At 40.6% G+C, this 24,066-nt stretch overlaps 1 protein-coding gene across 2 annotated transcripts in view; it reads left to right on the plus strand.

The window, feature by feature from the left end:
* The window catches only part of LOC139061472 (uncharacterized), a 33,731-nt gene that overhangs the window by 5,006 nt on the left and 4,659 nt on the right, over positions 1–24,066 (plus strand). The window contains exons 2-6 of one of the 2 annotated variants that reach the window (XM_070545282.1): positions 10,276–10,368; positions 14,741–14,848; positions 16,647–16,708; positions 18,467–20,336; positions 21,847–21,933. In XM_070545282.1, the coding sequence (XP_070401383.1) occupies positions 10,276–10,368; positions 14,741–14,848; positions 16,647–16,708; positions 18,467–20,336; positions 21,847–21,933 (2,220 nt within the window). Of the gene's footprint in view, positions 1–10,076; positions 10,369–14,740; positions 14,849–16,646; positions 16,709–18,466; positions 20,337–21,846; positions 21,934–24,066 lie in introns of those variants that run through there. The other variant, XM_070545283.1, reaches the window with a different exon arrangement.

The following is a 24,066-nucleotide window of genomic DNA, read 5'->3' on the forward strand; positions in this document are numbered from 1 at the left end:
GCTGCCTGCACGTGAGAATAGGAGGGAATGGCCAAGACATAATTAGGCTTATACCGGTGTTAATTTAAGAAATTGTATGGGTTATAGCTGCTGTAATCAGTACCAGAGAACGCGCTATAAGCTAAAATTGCTATTGTTAACAAATCTTCTAAATTGGAGAAATCGCGAAAGTATCTGTCGTTCCTAAACCCCAACCTGCTGTCCCTGTATGCCAACCGGTTCAGCTTACTTGGATACCAGACTATTGTAAAGGATTCTTGTTGAGTTATGTTACCCTCAGAATCTTCTTCTGGCCAGGACAAATGAGTAATCAGAATGTACATAAAGATTGTAGAAACATATATCTAATACTTAAACAGGTAAATGAATAATAATATAAAATGAGTAGAGGGTGTAAAATATTACCCTTGTAAAATAGATGAGGGTGTGAAATAGAACCCAGATAAAATAAATGAAGGGTGTTAAATATAACCCTTGTAAAATAAATGAGGGTGTTAAATAGAACCCTTGTAGAATGTTCATAGGGTGGTTACTTCTTCCCCCTGTTGAGGTCCCTTCACTGGCTCCAGGCAGCTGCAGGGGGTGATGATATCAAGATTCTCGTCCTGCAGGATGTGGTGGTAGCTTGGCACGCTACCTCGTCCCGCAGAATTGGTAGCTTGGCACGCTACTGTAGCCAGCTACTTCTCTTCCTGGTTTTTAGGTCCCTTGTTGTGTTTGTGTTTTTTTTTTTTTTTCGGTCAGGCAGAAGTCAGCTGCTTCTCGTCCTGGTCCTTGGGTATTTTTCTGGTCAGGCAGATGTCGGCTGCTTCTCTTCCAGGTTAGGCTCCTCCCTCTGGGACAGGTTCTCTCGGACCTCAGTCAGGGTGCGGTGTGGCTCCTCCGCAGCAGCACACTGGGTCCAATGGTACCAGGAGTCTCCTTTGCCGTCCAGCCGGACAGCGTGTGACGTCCTCTCTGTGATCCTGTAGGGTCCGGTCCACCTTGGTTCCGTCCACTTCCTTTTGGTGACCTTCAGCAGGACCCAGTCTGTCCCAGGTTGTGGTGATGGGGCATCTGTGGTGGTACGATCAGCCTTAACCTGTAACGAGAACTGAGAGACAAGACTATGCAACAGGTTATAATATGACCTTGAGTCGAGGGAGTCAGTCAAGTCAGCAGTCAGAGGTAGTTTTGTGGCGGGTCCTGGAAACGGCCGTCCAGTCTGTAGTTCAAAGGGAGTAAACCTTGTGGTTTTGTTAACTGAGCTCCGTGTGGACATCAAAGCAAGGGGCAAAGCATCTAACCAAGTTAATTTGGTCTGTGCACAGATTTTAGCCAATTTGACCTTTAGCGTTTGATTCATCCTTTCCACCTTTCCCTGGGATTGAGGATGATACACTGAACCAAACTTGTGTTTCAGTCCCAGCATGGTTTCAACCTCTTGTAGATCTTTGTTCTTAAAATGTGTCCCATTGTCCGATCTGATCTTTTCCGGGAACCCGTGTTGGGGAATGTAATGATTGATCAGACATTTGATGACTGTTTTGCTGTCTTCTTTTTTCGCAGGCCAAGCCTCCGGCCATCCAGTGTAGGCATCTACACACACTAGGAGATACCTGTAGCCTTTTACCCTGTCAATCATATCTGTGAAATCTATGATTATCTCTTTTCCAGGGCATGTTGGTATTGGAAATTGACCTTGGATTGGTTTCAGGGTAGGTTTAATGCCAAACTGAGTACACTCTGTACAAGTTTTAACCAAATATCTGGCCATGTCTGTTAGGTATGGATGCCACCAGGGGGACAAATTTCTCATCATCTGTGCTACACCAACATGTCCAACACCATGTGCTTCTTCCATTGCAGTTTGCCTGATGCCAGGTGGTAGTATGGGTCTACCATCTGGACTTCTCCAAACATCTGTGTTAGTGGCGCCTCTTGCCAACCATAAAGTTTTTTCCTGTGTTGAAGCCTGATCTTGCATGTCTTTCAGTGTTTCTTTTGTGATGGATATTCTAGGATCAATGCTTTTTTCAACAGTTGCTGTTTCAACCACCAGGTTATATACAGGAAGATATTCAGCTGTTATCTTGGCAGCTCTATCTGCCTCCTGATTTCCCTTAGATACAAAGTCAGAGCCCTGACTATGTCCTTTGCATTTTATCACTGCCACTTCTGCTGGAAGGAATAAAGCTTCTGCTAGTTCCCTCATCTCAGACTCATGTCTTATGGGTTTGACCCCAGCAGTCACAAAGCCAGCTCTCAACCACTGTTTCAATTCAACATGCACGGCTCCTACAGCATAAGCTGAGTCACTGTAAATATTTACTCTTTTCCCTGTGCTCATTTTGAGAGCGGCAATAATAGCTAACACTTCTGCTCTCTGTGCTGACTGTTGTCCTTTCAGCTTTTCTGCTCCTGCAGTGAACCACTCGCCTGTAGGGAGTTGCTCTACTACTGCCCATGCAGCTTTTAATCCATCATTGTCATCTCTGTAGCAACAGCCATCTGTGAACCAGTTCTTATCAGGATTTTCTAGTGGGGTTGCACTTAAATCTGGTCTGACTTTTTCTTCTATTGCTGTTCTTTGTTCGCACGAATGAGGCTCCCCATTACCCATGTGGTCTGCCATGTTTATCCCTTCATGTGTGTAGGTGATGTGTGGGGCCTCTAGGATCTTACTGATTTTTCTTTGTCTTAGTGGGGTCATGGTGAAAGCTTGTGATGTAATGTAAGCCACTACACTGTGTGTTGTTAGTACTTTCAGAGGATAGCCCATTACAATATGTGCTGTTTTTTGTAAAATTTTAGCAAGGCCTGCTACATGCTGTGTGCAAGGTGGGTGTCTTTTTTCCATGTTATCTAGCATGACACTTATGTACATCAAAACAGTCATCAGGTAGGGGGCATGTGTCTAGGAGCTGCCGCAAACATTGGTTGAACAAACCAGGTGACAGGGTGAACCCTTGTGGCAAACGCGTGTATCTGAACTGCTGCCCTCTGAATGTGAAAGAGAAAATGTCCCTCAGAGACTCATGAAGTGGAAGACAAAAGAATGCATTTGCCAAATCTATGCAGGTAAACCATGCATGTGAAGGTGGTATGTTTGTCAGAGCCACATATGGGTTAGGGACGGGAAGTGAATCTGTGTTAAGTAGGGCGTTTATACGACGCAGGTCATGAACCATTCGATATTTACCAGTATTTTTCTTTTCTACAGGTAAAATCGGGGTATTCCATTCTGACATGGATGGCTCCAACACCCCTGCCTGCAATAGGCCATTGATGGTGTCTGCTATCCCCTCTTCAGCATACGGTTTGTGTGGGTATTGTGGAACCCACAGAGGAGCATGATCTTTTAGGTGAAAGGTCACAGGTGGGATGGACACCAACCCAACATCAGTGGGGCCTGTTGACCACAGGGAGGTGGGAAGCAAGTCTAACATTATCAGAGCATCAGGGTGATCGGTTCGTTCACGGCCATGAGATCTACTAATTGTTTCCTGTTGTAAATGTGTCGAATTACTACAAGCCGCAGTGATTTTAAATGTCTGAGTTGATTCTGAATAAGACACCTGTGGAAGAGGAGTTGAACGCCAATCAGTGGTTGCCAGGGAACGTTTAACCATTCCTCCTAGTTCTTTTGCCTGATGGGCTGGATGTAAAGCAAGAGAGACATGAGGGACTGCCTCATCTCCCATCATGTACCATGCCAATTGTTCCTGGGTTAGGTTGACTGCAGCAGCCACACCTTCTGGTGCAGCATAAATATCTGTTGTTTGTACACACCATTGCTGTCCCTCTAAATGATTTTGGAAGGCCTCTTTGTACCAAACTGAATCATGTCTGTCATAGAATAATGTTAGGTGAGGAGGGTCAGGGGGAGAAACATAAGGATGGACCTGAGTCAGCCAGGGTTTCCACTGCTGGTACAGAGTCATTAAGCCAGGAGTGTCCTTGGTTTCAGTGTCCAACAGAGCCCAATAAATCTCAGCACAGTCTGATATGTCAGGCAGTTTTTGGGCCAAGTACATGCCATCACTGGCTTCTCCGGTGCAGGGCAAAATAGTCCCTTCTGGCAGAGTGACAGTAAGTCCCGTAGGACCACACAAAATGGTGGCTCCTAATTTGATGAGGAGGTCTCTTCCTAGTAAGTTGACTGGAACTGTTGGTGAACAGATGAAGCTGTGAAGTACTGTCTGGTTTCCCACCGTAGTTGGGAGTGGCAGGGAGAAAGGCAGAGTTTGTTGTTCCCCAGAGAAGCCCGTAACTGAGATAGTGCGCGTAGATGTCTTAGAGGGCGGTACAGTTTGCATGGTGGAGCAGGTGGCACCAGTGTCAACCAGAAATGGTTGATGTTGTCCATCTACAGTTATTGACAGCAGGGGGTCTGCCGTGGCTCCCTGACCGTCGGAGTTTCTCTGTGGGGCGTCCTATTGTCTTGGACCACCCTCCCACTGTTCCCAGCCCATCATTGGCATCTGGGTGTGGGGTCCGGTAGGCCCTCCTTGTCCTGAAAAGGTGCCTCTGCCTCGACCTTCCTTCTGTGGGCTGTATGGCAAGGGGCAGTTCCTGTACCAATGTCCAGGTTGACCACAGTTAAAGCAAATGTCTTGTGCACGTGGTCCCCCTTTGCTGCCTACTGGCCTCCACTGTCCCCTTCCCCTGAAACCGCCTCTGGTTCGACCAGCAAAAGGTGGTCGCTGGGCAGCATATGGGTTGGGTGTGTTTACATATGGGCCTGAATATTGTGGCTGTGGCTGTGGCTGTGGCTGCCCTGAATATGGTGGCTGCGGCTGCCAAGCTATAGGTGAAACCTGATCAGGAAGTGTCTGCTGTGGTGGGGGTGTGGCTGTGGACGCAACCATTTGTTTCTTAACCTTGTCCCCCTTTTCACCTAAAGTCTTTTTTGCAGCTTGTAATTGGACCCTGAGCAATTGTTTTTGTAAATCTTCTAAGTTATCAGAGTCTTTTTCTTCCTTCACCTGCATTTTATTAAGGTTAAAAATAAGATGTTTTTTCCATTTGCTAAAATCACAATCTTGCAAATCAGGGTTATCTTCCATCTTCTGAGTCACCGAATCAGGGACTCCTTTCAGGACTGCATTTTTAAACCACATGCTGCTCGTGCCCCGTTTGGATGGGTGTTGGCCAGTTTGGGCCACCCAGGTGTCAATGGCTTGGTTCAGGTAAATTGAAGGGTTTTGTTTAGCATCCCATTTAAATTTGCACATTGAGCTGCTATCTTTCAGTGGAAACATCTTTCTGACAGCTGGGCCTAATTGGGCTATCACTCTACCGAGAGGTACAGAATTAGGATCACGAGTTGTGCCAGCATCCTTTTCTAAGGCCTCCGCCTGTGAGCGTGACGTGCATCTAGTGATTGCCGCTCTGAAGTCTCCCAATGCAAGATCCTGTCCAGCAGTGAGGGTGTCAAAGTCTGAAAGCCAAGTGTTTCCGCCCTCCTGTATGTCTGGTAATTTATCTATTAAAGCCTGTATGTCCCCAAGGGAATACGGCTGATAGACTTTCTGGGCGTTGGGTTTATTCTGCACCAGGGGTAATTGGTAAGTGGGTGGTCCCATGGACCTAGTGTGTCTTCTTTCTGGCTCTGGGGATGGAGGGAGGGAAAGCTGATCCCCTTCTCCCCCAAACTCTTCCTTATTGGGCGGCTCTTGCCATTCTTCCTCTGGGAGAGATTTATGACCCTGACTGGCTGCTGGAGGGGGATCAGATGATTCATGTCCCACCAGAACCATTTTAACCACTACACTTTTATTAGGGTCTTCCTGCTCTTCACCTTTTAGCTGGGAGGATGAAAAAATTGGTGTTTGCTTTTGTTCAGGTGCTATAGGCCACACTGGTGGGCAGTTTGCCCAAGGCGCTGGAGGGGGAGCATGGGAGCTCATACCCATGTTGTAATCAGGAGCAACCAGGCCCTGACTGAAGTAGGGAGTAGTGAACTGTTTCTGTGAGTTATCTATTTCCTGACGTTTAGCTCTTAATTCGAACGGCGCAGCTGGGTTGCTCGCAGACGGAATGCTGTTTAATGTTTCATTGCTTCTCAGATAAGAATTGTGTGTCTCAGGGGCTGTTGGACTGACTTTAACGTCTGATCCTGAGGTCATAGTTACACTTGACCACTCACTCTCATTATCAAGTGGGACTTCAGGCTGAATGTCCAATGTACCGCTTGTAACTTTAATTAATGGATACATTCCAGCTGTCGGAGCAGTAGAAGAGTAAGGAGGTGGATGCTCCTTTTTTACGCGCTTCATATTAGGTCTGGCGGTGTTCCATAACATTATCCACTGCATGTATTTACTCACACGAGCTGCCTGCTCGTCAACCTCACTTTTTGCTTTTTTCTTTGACAACATTCCAGCTCCCCTCAGATTCTCTGCAGCCTTCTGTCCTTTTTCTCTCGCTTCTGCAGCTTTAACTTCCCAAATCTTGCTCCAATTTCCTCTGCTGTTAATATCTGTTCCTTTTTCCTTCATCGCCTTTTCTGCTGACTTTCTCAATAAAACCTTATTTCTCGTAGCTTCAGCCGGGCTGTTTGTCAAATTTATCACAGTCTCCATACAAGCTAATTGTTCTCCCCGTGTACTCAGAATGTCATCAGACCCCCATCCATCATTCTCCGTTTCACAAACATGTTCTTTTTCCATCATTCTGTTAGTATGTTGTATGTTGCTGACTTTTGGTGACAATTTGGACTGACGAGGGGTTTAGCCCATAGGGGGCTCTAGCTCACCAGTATTGATTAGTGAGACAGCACCAATGACCTCTGTGGTATTTCCTTCTTCAACCTGTGTTTCAGGTGAGGAAATCTTGCCTAGAGCATCCACGAGGGCGCGCTGTATTTCTCTCACTTACACATACAATTTGTTAGTACAGTTCATTCATTCATTACCCATCTTTAACTGCGGAGCGTGTGATGATTTCCGCTTATTCAACTAATCTCTATTAGTTGTGATATGAAAAATCTATGTGCTTTTACACTTATTCTTACTATCTGCTCTGTAAGTGCAGATGATATGTTTGCTTAAGCCTAAAGAGACTTATTTACTCTCATTTGGAGTTTATTCTGTCTCTTTTATTATGTAATTCAAGTTAATCAGTCAGCTCCATCTGTTTTACCGACAAAGCTGATTGAGACTTGACATTCATTCAGCGTGTTTTCTAACTATAGTGTGTGTTTTGTGTCAAAAAATACAGTTTCATATCCACATTGCTTATTTCATGCAGAAACAGCCAAAAAACATTGCTCATTTACGCAGAAACAGCCAAAAGCACGCAGAAATAGCCAAAAGCACTGCTCTCTTCACGCAGAAGCAGTCAAAAACATTTATCATCTTATGCAAAAACAGTTACCTCAGAACATTTTTCTCATCTCATGCAAAAGGCCCTTGACCTTTAAAATCCAGGGAGCTCTCTTTAGCCTCCCCTTCCCTTAACACAAAAACCAGGTCCTTGACCTTAAAATCCAGGGAGCTCTCTTTAGCCTCCCCTTCCCTTAACATAAAACCAGGTCCTTGACCTGTAGAATTTTAGGCTTCCCACACCTATGGACTCCAACCAAGCATTATATAACCTCGTTATATATTCTATTCACTCGTCAGCAAATAGTGTGGTCAGCCACGACCTGGAAAATGGAACTTTAGGGCTATTCTATTAGCCCTGGGTCACCATCCCTTCTTCTGTACTATTTCCTTTTCTCATTTACTCATTAAACCATTAGAAAAATCCTCATTTCATTTCACCATTAAACCATTACAAAAAAATCTTTTATTCTTTCTGCACTTGTCTCCACTTTCTTCTCCAACTATTATTTTAGGACCACAGCTACTGTGATTCTGGACACAAATGTTTTGGATAAATCCAATGAGCAGATTTTAGATAATAGGCTCTGCTTACCTTATTTCCACCGCGGTGTTTTTGTGCCAAGATCTGTTCGCTGGGTCAGTGGGTCGAATCGTCCTCCAAAAAACTCCTTTTTCTTCAAAAAGAAAAAATCCTGTTCGTGACGCCAAATTTGTTGGTCTCTCTTCCGTTAGACCAAGCACGGGTACGGAGTAGATGGAGTTAAACACCTTTAAAGTTGACAGAACGAGGAGACAAATGATCAGAAGTCCATTCACTGTTTCGCCGCTCGAGAGGGGGAGAGCCGTTCTGCAGCAAGTCCCGCGACCTGCTCTTGCCAGATGCTTCGGACAGACTCTCGCCGTTCTGCTGAAACGGCTGATTTTTATTGAAGATTACAGGAATGTTACATACGCAGTTTGCCATGTACATACGTCAATGATTATGACAGGTGAAAATAACAGCCTTGTTAGCGGACAGTCTAGAACATTCATCCTTGAAAGTATCAGGAACATCGTGATACATTTATGACAGGAGAAGATACATTCACGGTGCGGAGAGGCACTGAGTGGAGATGGAATGTGTACACTCCTTTCTCTGGTGCAGGAAAAGATACACAGCTATTAATCTTTGTGTGGAGGCCTTGAGTATCTGAGTGAGTTTCCATAGCATAAAATGAGCTTATAAGGTAAATATATATATATATTGCCTTGTTAGGCAGGATCTAACATGTCACAAGAACTTGTAATTATAAGATGAGCAGAAACATCTCCCTTTTGGAGTTCCTGCAGCTGTTTTAAGAGCTTGTGCAGGAGAGAAACACAGAGAGGCCTTTAACAGTATAACATGGTCCCATAATAAAAAGAGTAGCATGTAAGAATGAATAATAAAAGAGCTTATATGAGAGTTACATATATTTTCAGGACACGTATTTGTTGTGAGTGGATGGTTCGAACTTGCAGCTGAGTGGAAAAGAAACAGATCTCAAGGAGGGAACACATATCGACATAACACCTGCAGCTGCAGGACTGGGTTGTCTGCTCAGGAGAGCTTCCAGCGTCTCTTGTCTATGGCGCTTTTTACTGCATGTTTCACTTTCTCTCCGAGGGCATTTAGGCTCCTTGTGTGGAAAAATGGTCAGTACAACATTTAGTTTCAGCCTTCGCTTATACCCAGCCACTCCGGTGAAATATTTAAGTAGTTGTGGCTAAGTATAAGCCTCATAAGCATCAGGAGAAAAATGTTGGATCTTTCCTCTTCTTGTCAGTAGGAAAGCTGTGTCAACTCACATCACTCCCCATGCTGCCTTTTGACTGGAAATTGCGTCCAAAAGCAGCGGCATTTTTACCAACTAATTATTACGGTAAGCGCGTAAACAAACACTAGCATCAATAGCTAATCTTCCGAGTTTAACCAATATACATCATCGCCCCAGAGTGCATTGTGTGCGGAAAATAATCACATCCTAGGTATGTTAAAATATGTACTAAATATTGTAGATTTCTAAATAAATGGCAATATTTTTTGTGTTTCTTACAACATATTATGGTGCAACAAGAAATTGTGGCTGATTAGGACATACATGTCCTTTTAAAATCATTGGTGAAATATTGCTAATTAATCATAATAATACCAAATGTTAACAAAAAAGGCAAGTTATATAGATTAACATTGATACATATTTATGATACGAAAATCTACAAATATAATTGTATTTTGAATTTATTCAAATTTCTTTTTTATTCTCTGACCCAAATGTGATGCTGTGGCACAAAGACGGTGTTAGAAGTAGATTTTATGGACAAAAAGTCTGACTTGATTTCAGAAAAAGCTAATTTTAAAATATTTCTAAAAAAAAATAATCAGAAAAGATAAAAAATGTGTGCTTTTTATATTTATGTTTTAATTATGTTGTCACTGCTCTGTTTGGATTCAACACAATTTACACTCACCTTAAGGATTTTTAGGAATACCTGTTCAACTTCTCCTTAATGCAATTATCTAATCAACCAATCACATGACAGTTGCTTCAATGCATTTAGGGGTGTGGTCCTGGTGAAGACAATCTCCTGAACTCCAAACCGAATGTCAGAATGTGAAAGAGAGGTGATTTAAGCCATTGTGAGCGTGGCATGGTTGTTGGTGCCAAACGGGCCGGTCTGAGTATTTCACATTCTACTCAGTTACTGGGATTTTCACCCACAACCATTTCTAGGGTTTACAAAGAATGGTGTGAACAGTCTTAGGTTTATTTGCTTAAACAAAATTATAACTTGTGTTTTAAGAGCGTAACATGTTTTAAATTAAATTATTTATCATCAGTTTCATTCATTTTAATAATGTACTAAGCAGGAAACAGAACAACCGGTGTACAGTTTTTGATAAAGTTACATTTGTAATTAACATACTGACATATTTTTCCTGTAGTTTTCATTACACAACTTTGTGGAGAAAGCAGAGGAAGGAAGAGAAACAGAGATGCAGTGACCAGAGGAGTTAGACAGAGAGAAAGACGAAGAGGTAAGAATCTTGAATCTTCAAAGACAGTTCAGCCAGTTTTTCTTGCATATGGACTTCAAATGTACAAACACTGAAATTAATATCCTCGAAAAGTCTTTTTTTGTCTGGGTTTGATCATTTCTGATTAATTTCTTTAGTTTATCTGACTTAAAATACTAACTATGATGTTTCATAATCTTTAGCAGAACTTAAGGACATGTAATTATGATTATAATTCCATCACCAAAGAGGATATATTATGATTCATTTTTGTTTTAATAGTTCTATTGTCTATACAAAGCATGTTGATTTAGGACTTTGCATAAAGTTCCTTAAATCTCACATAAAGTGGGGTTATTGTATTATTTGTAGCTACAACTTTTTTTCAGTGGGAAAACAAGCCTTTGCTGGCCATATCCAACCAACCCCCAGGAGATGGGGTGTTTGCCAAAGGAACAATGGCAGAATATCTTTAAATCAGTCCTCAAATATTGGCTGGTCCATTCCAGTCGGCCCACCTTGCATGGCCAAGTTTTCTTCTCGGCAATGTGGCTGAATCTGGGCATGTTCAAAACGATGCGCAAAGGTGTCTGTGAGCAGTGTTGCTTTTGGTAACTGATTCGAAGCACACTGCTTCCTACTAGTGCTGCTACGATTTGTCGATTTATGTTAATGTAGTTAGCAGATGCTTTTGTCCAACAACTTGACATCACTCACGAAGAGGAGGGAACAAGAAGTGGACAGTAGAGAGGGGGGACGGGTGCAGGGAGGGTGCTAGTTTAGAAGATGCTCTCTGAAGAGCAGGGTCTTCAGGAGTTCCTTGAAAATTGAAAAGGAAGCCTCTGTTCTTGTAGTGCTTGGAAGGTCATTCCACATTTGTGGAACGATGCATGAGAAGAGTCTGGATTGTCCTGAGCGTGGTGTAGGCACTGCTAGCCGACGATCCTGTGATGACCGGAGCGGCCGGGCCGAGACGTAAGTCTTTGCAAGAGGATTCAGGTAGATGGGAGCCGTACCATCTCGGACTTTGTATGCTAGTGTTAGCAATTTGAATTTGATGCATGCTGCTAGCGTTAGCCAGTGGAGCTCATTGAACAGAGAGGTGACGTGTGCTCTTTTTGGCTGATTGAAGACCAGACGCGCCGCTGCGTTCTGGACCATTTGAAGAGGTCTCAAAGTACAGCCTGGAAGACCAGTTAGAAGGGCATTGCAGTAATCGAGGTGGGAGATGACAGTAGATTGCACCAGGAGCTGGGTGGCATGTTGTGTTAGGTATGGTCTGATCTTTCATATGTTATACAGCGCAAAGCGGCATGAACGAGCAACAGAGGCAACATGATCTTTAAAGCTCAGGTGTTCATCAAACACAACACCCAGATTTGGAACTGCCTTTGAAGGAGCCAGAGATAGGAAGTCATTTTGGATTGAGATATTGTGCTGTATGGATGGTTTTGCTGGGATGACAAGTAGTTCAGTTTTAGAGAGGTTGAGTTGGAGATGGTGGGATTTCATCCATTTTGATATGTCAGAGAGACAGTTTGATATTCGTGTAGAGACAGTGTGGTCGTCTGGTGGAAATGACAGATAGAGCTGGGTGTCGTCTGCATAGCAGTGGTAGGAGAAGCCATGTGATCGAATGATCTCACCCAGACTGGAGTAGAGACTGGAGGGTATCATTTAGCCAAGGGTGCGACTGACGACATGACGATTTGTCATGATGACGTCGACAAACGAAATTGTCGACAATAAATGTAATAGTCAATGTCATCATTTATTCTACGAAGCACTATTTTTTTTATTAATCTTGTTAATTAAACAGAGGTGCACTGTTCTCGGGTATGATGCCCATGCTTCACACCTGTGTGTGTGGGTCTTACGACACCCACACATTTTCTAATGAATAGGTTAAACACTCACGTTTCACAGTTTCAAACAGCAACAACAGTTTGGTCCCCCAGCGATGCGCTTGCTGTTTTGCCCTCTCTCTTTGGTCACTAAAACCCATACCTTGACACACCTTTATGTCAGAACTCCATTTGATTTAGCCATTGGTTTCATTATTGACTTGAATTTCTACAACTGCTTTGCATTGTTCAAGTGGTAAAAAACATGCTTTCTTATCACAAACTCTCACAGCAAGCTCATCCTCATACTGCAGCTTTTTTTTTTTTTAGCTCAAACGCATTCTGGCACTCAAGTAGCTAAATCAAGTATAAATGTGCACCACACCTGCATATACATAAACTCAGAGGTTTTATATTGATATCAAAGACATGTGCAGACTTAGCCTTGTTCTCTGTTTCAATTTTAAAAAAAGATATATTGGAAAAAGTTAACAAAACATGGAGCTTAAGTTTTTATTTTCAAAGTTAGATAAGGCAAAACTGATTTAATTGATTTTGGATCGATTTCATATAAATTTTGCAATCAAACCAGGTCTGCAGACACTTCCGGGTACAAAGTCGTTGTAAAATATATTACAGTTTAAATAATTTACAAAGCAAAAAATCTACTTCTTCTACCAAACGCACAAAAACCTTATAACCCTCCCACTGTCCTAATGGGTGTGACCCCGCGAGGACCACCTCACCCCTGCCACGTGGACCTCAAGGGATAAACCATCAACCCTGCTCAATGGTCAACTGTCCTCGTGGGGTCACACCCATTAAGGTTGGTCTATGCTTGACGCGTCCGCGCGGTCCGCGCGGCGAAATTGCGTCATTTTAACAACCACGCCCCTCCACCGCGTCTCCGCATGGCCCAAATTTTCCGCAGGAAGATTTCTAACCACACGGACGGTCGGACGTGGAAAAACATGGCGGACCGGCAAGAACTAGTATGGCAGAGGTTCGTAAATACAGACATTTGTATGATTCAGCTCTCAAAGATCACCGGGATCAACATGTTATTCTTGGAGAGAAATAGCTCGCACTGTCGGAAAAGACAAGGACGCTGTTAAAAAATGCTGGAATGCCATGTTGTAAACAACAGTAATTTTTACTTCTACTATGGTGTAGTGTTGGATGCATGCCGTAGAGCTCCATGCTGCCCCCTACAGTTTGGGAGAATATTGGCTCACCGCAGAGACAAGCCGCACAAACCATAAACGCTGCAAGTTGTGAAGCGCGTTCCATCCGCGAGCCGCGTCACCAAGCGGAAAGTGAATGCGTCAAGCATAAACCAAGCTTTAGGACAGTGGGAGGGTTAAAGAGAGCGATTGTATGTTTAGAAGTAGGCCTGGGACAAATTTTGCTGGACGATATATTGTCCAACAAATTATTGACGATAAACTATATTTTTGTCAACATTATCGTGACCAATATAACCTCTTATGTAATGTTAAAAGCCGTAGCATTTGGCTTTGCAATAAGGCTTCCTCTCAGAGACACAAAGATTGTCAATAACTGACAGGATGCTTCACTGCATTCATTTCATCCTGCCTAGTCACTAAGGCATCCAAATGTAGAGACTGATGCACAGAGTGAACCCTCTTGTCATCCAGCATCTTTGGAGGTAAGAAGGAAAACACATAAATGCAGGCAAAAGGCAATATATTGAGGCTGGAAAAATTATTGAGTTCATTTTCATCCATCATACGATTAATTGATTTATTGATCATCATCCCAGCCCTATTTAGAAAGCAAAATAACATGAGACAACCATGTGTATGTACCACACAAAAAGTATGAGCATTTTGATCCATGGAATGGTATGGTAGAACAGCATAGAGAAAAACTATTGTACATTTAAAAAAACTATAAAAATGACATTATTGGGAAATTTACTAATTAGAAGAAGAAAAATGATATGGTATTAAGTGTTTGACAGAAATAGTAATCACAAACATTGAGCTTGTTTATGATGCAAGTGTGAATGTGTATTTGAGTTTTTGCAAAAGGAGTGATAAAATTTTGATGTAAAAGGCAAGGAAAAGCTATCTAAATTCTGTATTTTCCTTTTGTTTATGACTTTAGAATGTTTCAATGTTCTGATTTGAATAAGAAAACAGCGGTATCTAGTCTTATCACCTCTGACTAGCTAACAGTAGCACGACTCTTATCATTGAATGTGTTTGCTCTGCAGTATTGATTTATTGTTGTTTATTTCTACAAATAACACAAGCCAGAAGCAATTCTGCCATTGTATGGCATTGCTAATGCTAACGCGTAGATTCAAGTAGCTGACACATTCTCTACTCTCTCCTGGACACTAAAGCTTCTCTCGTTATGAGCCAAGATGGGTGAGACCATGAATGTATTTAGTTTGTCCTATCAAGACCTATCAATCTTTTCGACTCCTGTTGGCAGCTATTGCGAAAAATACATGTCAAAAGACATATTTCATGTAAAGCCTGCATGTTATACTCAAAGTGATCATCTTTTTATCCTTTTAGAGTGCAAGAACCACAACACTGAGAACGTCCAGATATCCTCATTAAACAAATGTTCATTGTGCCATGGACCATATTCACCACTGAAGTGGTGGGGACTTCAATGTAAAGGTTAGTTAAAACTGATTTTTGTTTATCTGACACTGCGTATCAAAATACTTTAATTGTTGATGTAATTTGTTTAAATTTTAAGCAATCTTAACCAAAGGTAATGCCATCTTACCTCTTTTTGAGGAAACTAGTTACAGGTGCGTTTGACTATATCTAGCTGCAATGCTTCAACTTTGCACACCCACTCAGGCTCTTTCCTCACCAGATAGGTCTGGTCATTGTTGACGAATATCTTTGTCTGGTATTGGCTTATTCAGATTGAGAAGAAGAATATTGATTCTTTGATGAAGATCCAGTGAAAGAAAGTAACGCTACATTTTTGCTGCACCCAACAACAGAGTCTGTGCCAGATTTGAAGCTTATTTAGGTTTTTTCACTGTGTTTGGGACATAGTGGATGTAGAAAGGATGGTAAAAACATTACCAATGGTATAAGACAGAGCAGGAATTTAAAAAAATGTTGTGGCGACAGATACATTATTCATTTCATTTCATTTATTTATAAAGCCCCTTCTGCGACCAATGCAGATGCCCAAGGTGCTGAACAAAACACAATAAAAACATAAAACCATCAGAATAAAATATAACAATCGTAAAACCAGCATAAAATCAATCAAAAGAGGAGAGTAAAAGCAAAAAATAAAATTCAGAAAAAGATCGGGGCATCGAAACCGGGTAAAATATGCTAATTATGTATGGAAGTGAAAAAGTGCAACATCATCATTTAAAATTTTTTAAAATTCAAATATTATTAATTTTTGAAATAAAAATACATTTGTAAAAGGATGTTACATCTATATGTATGACAACACAAAAAATATGATGAAAATTTCATAATATGTAAAATTGGGAGGAACGTCCGTAAAAGTTGAGCAGCCTGATGACATCATAATATGTAAATTAGGACATAGAATTTTCTACAGTCAGAAAATTTGGGACATACTATAAAATTTTTCTAATTTACAATAGTCTCTTACCATTCTCAAGCTACAGCATTCTGAAATATTGGATTTTTTTTTTTACCTCTAGCACCCAGTGAGTCTTAGATTTTTCTGGGCATCCCAAGGACCAAGGTTTTCACGTCAAGTGGATTATGAACATAAACAGAAACAGATTTGATTCCAAACAAAACAACATGACCTGTAACTCTCATCAAACCACATTAACTAGCATTCCGAATAGCAAGCAGCTAACCCATACCTTGCTATTGTTACTTGCTAAGTTTCCTTGGTTAATGTGCAACTCTAATCAGTTTTCAAGCAGGTCTTTTGAGAATTTTTTTCCACAGAAATATTCTGTTTCTTCTTATAACTTTGGAAAATTAAGTACAAATATTTCTAAATCTGAGTTTATGAGAGGCCTAAACAGCCCCGAATTAAAGTTGGTAGACAAAGAATGCAACATTACATCCTTTTTACACAACAGTCAAATAAATATTTAAACTTTTTTATGCAATGGCTTTTGCTTGCTATTTGTGTTAATTCAAACAAACACTATCTATCTGCACCTCTGTTAAATTAGAGAAACCATTGTGGCCAATGAGTCAAAAATTTCACCCACCCTGGCATCTGGGATTACTTAGTTTTGTGAAATGGCTCTAACAATTTCATTGAGTTTATTCTTGTAATAATTATTATAAAAAAACTTTGACAATATTGATTAAAATTATATTAATAATAAATAAATTTATATATATTACATAATCAATAATTATGTATTTTAGTATTTGATTTTTCCTTGTTTCTATTTAAGGAAGTCGAATTTACTGAAAGAAGTGTTTTTTTATTTTGTTTTGACAGTGTGCAATACAGTATGGCATTCCTATTGTTTTGAGAGAACATTTAAAGGTCAAAATATTTTGGTAAGTACCTCTTAATATCTTTCATGTAGTCTACATAGAATTTATATGCTTTCAAAATATTTCACTTAAAATGACCAATTAAAAACATAGGACTAGGTTCACAAATCAATGTATACTGAATTTGATCTGGTTTTTGATGGCTTCAATGGGATTTAGATTTTTTGTGAAATAACATTAGTCTCTACAGGTTTCTTTTAACATATATCAATTTTGGAGTACTTTGTAATGGGGCTGGGCGATATAGCGATATTTTAAAAATATCGATATAATTTTTAAACAAGATACGAGATGACTTTATATATTTATATCGATATAACTGGTCAAACAGCTATGCTAGTGATTAGTCGCTATGCTAGCGACATGTTTGTTCCATCTCTAAGCGGCTATTGCGTGCATTCTCGCAAGTTTGCTCAATCTGAGAGCCTCTGGGTAAATGTGCTGGTCTAAAATTTGCATTTGGCGTCCTGGTTTTTAATTATTTGGAGACGTTCAACGCCAATGGGGTTCTTTTTATCCATCCTGCTTGTGTGGAGAGAGGAGCCAAACACCTTCCTCCCGTGTAATCAGGAAACATCTACATATAGCCGGAGTGGCCAAATTACCTCAAACATATTGTAAAGGTCTGAATAGTAAACTATAGGGTTAATGTTTTATTTTGAAGGCAATAATAAAAGAGCAACAAGAGACTCTGAGTCATTACAGTCATTAATATGAGCCAATACTGTTAGATTCCATCAATTCAGTTCAATTTATTTATATAGCGCCAAATCACGACAAGAGTCATCTCAAGGCACTTCACATAATAAACATTCCAATTCAGGTCAGTTCATTAAGCCAATCAGAAATAATGTTTCCTATATAAGGAACCCAGCAAATTCCATCAAGTCACTGACTACTGTCAGTGACTATACAGCAATCCTCATACTAAGCAAGCATATAGCGACAGTGGAGAGGAAAACTCCCTTTTAACAGGAAGAAACCTCCAGAGGATCCTGGCTCAATATAAGCAGCCATCTACCACGACTCACTGGGGATTCGCCCTAATAACTAATAACTCCACGGTGCATGACCCATGTGATCTTCAGTAGAAGCAATTACATCATCATAAATTTAGTTTAAAATGATAGATAATTTTTTCTCTAGAAAAGAAATATACGACTTGGCCCACCTCTAGAAGACATTTAAATAATTGGACAATAATTATAAATATACAATTAAAAAGTGCCTGTGGGACATTTGATACACCTCTAACTCTCAATTGTGTGTGTGTGTGTGTGTGTGTTAACAGACAGCTGTACCAGAGAATAGGCACTAAGGTTGAAGTTTGACAAGAATCAATACATTTTTATGCATTTAATCTACTGATGTATGTTTATATTTTCTGTTCGCAGCTTGAAGTGAGTTAACATGTAAATATTTTACAGAAGGAAAAATATCAAGATATATATCATATATCAGAATTCAGCAAAAATATATCGAGATATAAGTTTTGGTCCATATCGACCACCCCTACTTTGTAATATCATTCCATACAATGTGGCAATAAGTTCCTTTTTTTAACTTTTCAGAAAATGTAAGTTTCATCACATTGTACATTGTATTTTATTCTACTGCAATTACAACACTACAAGATTCTGTGAATAATTTGGGATATAAGCTACAAAGACAAGGATAGAAAAGAGAACTTCCAGTAACTAAGCTCTAGTTTATGCTTTTATTTGACCTATTTTATATAATTTTACTTTCTATTTTGTTCAGGATAAAAATGAAACAACTGACAAGGAAACAGATGAAGAAACAGATGATGGTTCAGATGACCGTGATCCAGACTATGTTCCCAATCCAGAGAGTGAAGAAGAAGAAATAAGCCCAAGCCCAATGCTACTTGCTGCATCACCATCAACACCTAAAATTTTAACTGAAGAACACAGTCATTTGGCTGAAAATCAAAAACCCTCTTCAGACAGAATTTCAGAGAAAGATGATACAAAATCACTAGCAAAAGGTCAAAATTTTTGTTTTGTTTGTAAGCAGGGTCACTTCAAAATTGCAAGACATTTTAAAACCCATGAGAAAGAAGACAGAGATATTGCTAAAGCTCTTAGTTTTCCCTCTGGCTCAAAAAAAAGAAAGGAATTGTTGGAGAAACTACGAAATCGGGGAAACTTTATGTACAACAGTGAAATTTTGACAAAAGGAAAGGGTTCACTTAAAGTTAAGCGATCAGCAAAGGGTGATGGTACATATGAATATTGCATCCACTGCAAAGGAATGTTTCTCCGAAAAGAGTTGTGGAGACACATGAGAAGATGCTCCAGCAGGACAGAAGAAGAGCACATAGGAAGAAAGCGTGTGCTTGGCTTAGCATCCCTTATGAAGTCAAGTTGTTCTGAGACTGTTGAAAGTAATGTCCTGAAGTTGCTGAGTCGAATGCAAGATGATGACATTGCTAGTGTTGTTCGCAATGACTTTTGCCTTTTGCGATTTATAGAATCTTTATACAGCAGACATGGCCACGACCAGTCAAAACACGACTACATTCGGCAAAAATCCCGTGAACTAGGAAGGTTTTTGATAACACTTAGAAAAATCTCCCCAATTGTGAACCTCGAGAAAGCTCTGAAACCTGAACATTTTTTGACTGTAATAGAGGCAGTTAAACAAACAGCAGGCTTTGACAAGGCAAAGAACAACTACAAAACTCCAAGTCTTGCATTAAAAATTGGACACTCCCTCTTAAAAGTTAGTGACTTAATTCACTGCCATGCTCTTATGACTGCAGATGAACCTCTAATCAAGTCATCAGAAGCTTTCCAAAAGCTTTATCAGTCAAAGTGGTCAGAATATATTTCATGCTCTGCCTTAACTACAATGAGCGATCTCAATTACAATAACGCTGTCAAGTTACCACTCACTCAAGATGTGGCTAAACTACACAAGTATCTTGACAAATTGACAGAGTCAGCAATAAAAGATTTAAAAGCTGACGCAAACGCAACCAACTATTCAATACTAGCAAAAACAACATTGACAAAGATAATCCTCTTCAATAGAAGGCGTGTTGGAGAGGTGTCAAAGATGAAACTCACCAACTTTATGGACCGAAACCGTTCTAGCACCCAGGAAAAAATGGGTCTCTCGGAATATGAGCAAAAGCTCTGCAGTTACTTTGAACGTGTGGAGCTGAAAGGAAAGAGAGGAAGAAAAGTGGCAGTGCTCTTAACACCAGAAATGACCAGAGCTGTCGAGTTGATGGTGACAAAACGAAAGGAATGTGGCATTCCAGATGACAACACTTACCTGTTTGCGGTACCAAAGTGCCTAACATATTACAGAGGACATGATGCACTGAGAACGCTTTCAGAGCAGTGTGGTGCTAAGAAGCCAGAGTACTTACGATCCACTCAGCTACGAAAGGAGATTGCTACAACTTCTCAAATTCTGAACCTAAAGGACAATGAACTTGACCAGCTTGCAGATTTCTTGGGACATGACATATCCGTGCATAGACAATTCTACCGACTGTCTGAGCCAACAGTTCAGAGTGCCAAGATTTCAAAGTTGCTTCTTGCATTGGAGAAGGGAAGGCTGCGGGAGCTCAAAGGAAAAACTCTTGATGATATTGAAGGTAATTACTTTAAATTGGTTGCCTGTGCTTTAAAACAAAACAGCTATTTTATACTGATTAACCCAGATAATTTTATTAGCAATCCTCCTATTGGTTATCCTCCCATTGGTTATCAGCAGTGTCTCAGGCGGTAGAGCAGGTTATGCAGTAAGGAAGGTTGTAAGTTAATCCCAGTTCTCAGCAGAGAATGCCACATTTGTGTCCTTAGGATTAATACTTAATTCAACTTGCCTTCTGGTGATTATCAGAGGGACCGTCTGTGCCAAATGCTCGGCAGGACTCTCCTTCGTCATTGTGCCTCAGGGCAGCTGTGGCTACTATGTAGCTCATCACCACCAGGATCTGAATATGTGTGTGTGTGAATGGGTGGATGGCTGATGGTGTTGTGAAGCGCCTTGGGGGTTGTAGAACCCTAAAAGGCACTATACAAATCCAGGCCATTTACCATTTATCAGCTTGAAATATTTTTGTTGTAAAATTTGCATGAATCATATATACTATTCCAAATTGTTGAGAGTTGGGACAGGCTCTTAGTGGCTGAGAGCTGTTATCAGGTTATTGCCATCTGTGCTTTTAACTAGAATAGCAAAGCTACCCAAGACCCTTTACTACTAATCAGTCATTCACCCATTGACATGATGGTGGTGATGAGTTATATCATAGTCTCAGCTGCCCTGACGTACACAGACAAAAGTAGGGCTGCCGTACAATAGCGCCACCAATCCCTCCAATCACCACCAACAGGCAAAGTGGGTGAAGCTTCTTGCCCAAGGACAACACTGCAACAGATGGACCACAACCTTCTGGTTACAGGTTGAGCACTTAAGAACGCTGCCAGAGTCACTAAAACTACATCAAATGCTTTGAGGACAGCTTAGTGGAGTTTTGGAGTTATCAAGCCAAAGCTCAGGTCAGAGTCTTAAGGCCCAAACAAACCTGGTCCCAACATTAGGACCACTGTCTTCTTGCAGTTCACAGAGCTTCTCTGTGACCCTGCAGGAAGATTCTTTACTCCGTGCAGACCGACAAGGAAGCACAGGTTTGTGTCAAGTGGGAGCAGAGCTCGTTGCTGCCACCAGCAACAAGGTGTAGGAGGCAAAAACATACGCTTTGGCTCAGTTGTGGGTGCCCTTGATCAGACATCTTGCCTTTCTGAGCAGGCCCTGTGAGGGAATCGGTTTGTCCAAATGGGAAGCTCTGTCTCGGTCTGGGACGCTGGAGATGGTCAGCCACAAATGTCTCTGAGCCACCACAGTTGAGGTCATAGCTCTACCCAGGGAGACAGCAATGCCACGGATTTAGTCTGTTGTCTTCCGCACCTTGTTTATGAGTAGGAGTGGGGTCAGCAGGTTGTTGGGTGGAATGCAGGCTCCGAGATGATGCACATTGCTTGTATATGGTGGGTGGGGCAATCTCTGCGTGTCTTTAAAACCTTAAAATTATGTTCACATGGATTTCTATTTTATGGGAGTACACAACTAACACATACAACTAAACTTTTTCGGTGCAGAATTCTCAGACAAAGATGAAGATGAAAGTGAAGATGGCAATTCGTCTTCCGATAATGAATCACAAGCAGCTCCAGGATACGTTGCTGGTATGATCTTTTATTTATTCTAATTCACATATTCACATTTATTGATGACATTCAATTGGACATCTTCTTTAAACCTGAAACCCAAGCTGCAGCTGTTCAAAGCTGGCTTAGACTCTATTAAACCTGTTCTACACCAGCTTAGATTCTATTAAAAACTGTTCCACACTGGCTTAGACTCTATTAAACCTAATCTACACCAGCTTAGATTCTATTAAAAACTGTTCCACACTGGCTTAGACTCTTAAGCTGTTCCACACTGGCTTGGACTCAATTAAACATGTTCAATACTGGCTTAGACTCTATTAAAACTGTTCTACTCTGCCTTAGACTCTAATAAAACTGTTCAACACTGGCTTAGACTCACTTAAAATAGTTTAACTCCGGCATAGACTCTTAGAACTGTTCCACACTGGCTTAGACTCTATTAAAACTGTTCTCCTCTAGCTTAGACTCTATTAAAACTGTTCTACTCTAGCTTAGACTATTAAATCTGGTCAACACTGGCTTAGACTCTATTAAAACTGTTCTACTCTAGCTTAGACTCTATTAAATCGTATCAGCGCTGGCTTAGACTCTATTAAAACTGTTCTACTCTGGCTTAGACTCTACTAAATCTGGTCAACACTAGCTTAGACTCTATTAAAACTGTTCTACTCTGGCTTAGACTCTACTAAATCTGGTCAACACTAGCTTAGACTCTATTAAAACGGTTCTACTCTGGCTTAGACTCTATTAAATCTGGTCAACACTGGCTTAGACTCTATTAAATCTGGTCAACACTGGCTTTGACTCAATTAAAACTGTTCTACTCTGATTTAGACTCAATTAAACCTGTTTTATTCTGGTTTTGACTCTACTAAACTTGTTCTACACTGGCTTAGATTCTATTAAAAACTGTTCCACACTGGCTTAGACTCTTTTAAGCTGTTCCACACTGGCTTGTGAATTAAACACATTTCAAATTTACATATTTTTTGTAACATTTAATTTACACATCGTTTATTACATGTCCACCTCAGTGGACAGCGTGCATTCTGAACATGAAATATGTCGGCTTGACTTACTGCAGTCCAAATGGAGGGGCTCAAGTGCAATAAAGTCTTCAACAGCTGTGCTTAATAGCAAAAATAAATAAATAACAATTTTGAGTACCTGTCCACTGTAGTGACCGTTATGCATCAAAGGGTTAAAACTGGTCAACACTGGCTTAGACTCTATTAAATCTGTTCTACTCTAGCTTAGACTCTATTAAAACTGTTCTACTCTGGCTTAGACTCTATTAAAACTGTTCTCCTCTAGCTTAGACTCTATTAAAACTGTTCTACTCTAGCTTAGACTCCGTTAAAACTGTTCTACTCTGGCTTAGACTCACTTAAAATAGTTTAACTCCAGCATAAAACTGTTCCACACTGGCCTAGACTCTATTTAAACAGTTCTACTCTAGCTTAGTCTCTATTAAAACTGTTCCACTCTAGCTTTGACTCCATTAAAACTGTTCTACTCTGGCTTAGACTCCAATAAAGTGTTCTACTCTGGCTTAGACTCTATTAAAACTGTTCTACTCTGGCTTAGACTCAATTAAAACTGTTCTCCTCTAGCTTAGACTCTATTAAAACTGTTCTACTCTAGCTTAGACTCCATTAAAACTGTTCTACTCTAGCTTAGACTCTATTAAAACTGTTCTATTCTAGCTTAGACTCTAATAAAAGTGTTCTACTCTGGTTTAGACTCTATTAAAACTGTTCTATTCTAGCTTAGACTCTAATAAAAGTGTTCTACTCTGGCTTAGACTCTATTAAAAGTGTTCTCCTCTAGCTTAGACTCTATTAAAACTGTTCTACTCTAGCTTAGACTCCATTAAAACTGTTCTACTCTAGCTTAGACTCTATTAAAACTGTTCTATTCTAGCTTAGACTCTAATAAAACTGTTCTACTCTGGCTTAGACTCTATTAAAACTGTTCTCCTCTAGCTTAGACTCCATTAAAACTGTTCTACTCTAGCTTAGACTCCATTAAAACTGTTCTACTCTAGCTTAGACTCTATTAAAACTGTTCTATTCTAGCTTAGACTCTAATAAAAGTGTTCTACTCTGGCTTAGACTCTATTAAAACTGTTCTACTCTAGCTTAGACT

The sequence above is a fragment of the Nothobranchius furzeri genome, chromosome 15 (assembly GCF_043380555.1).
Source record: "Nothobranchius furzeri strain GRZ-AD chromosome 15, NfurGRZ-RIMD1, whole genome shotgun sequence".
NCBI classification, from domain to species: domain Eukaryota; kingdom Metazoa; phylum Chordata; class Actinopteri; order Cyprinodontiformes; family Nothobranchiidae; genus Nothobranchius; species Nothobranchius furzeri.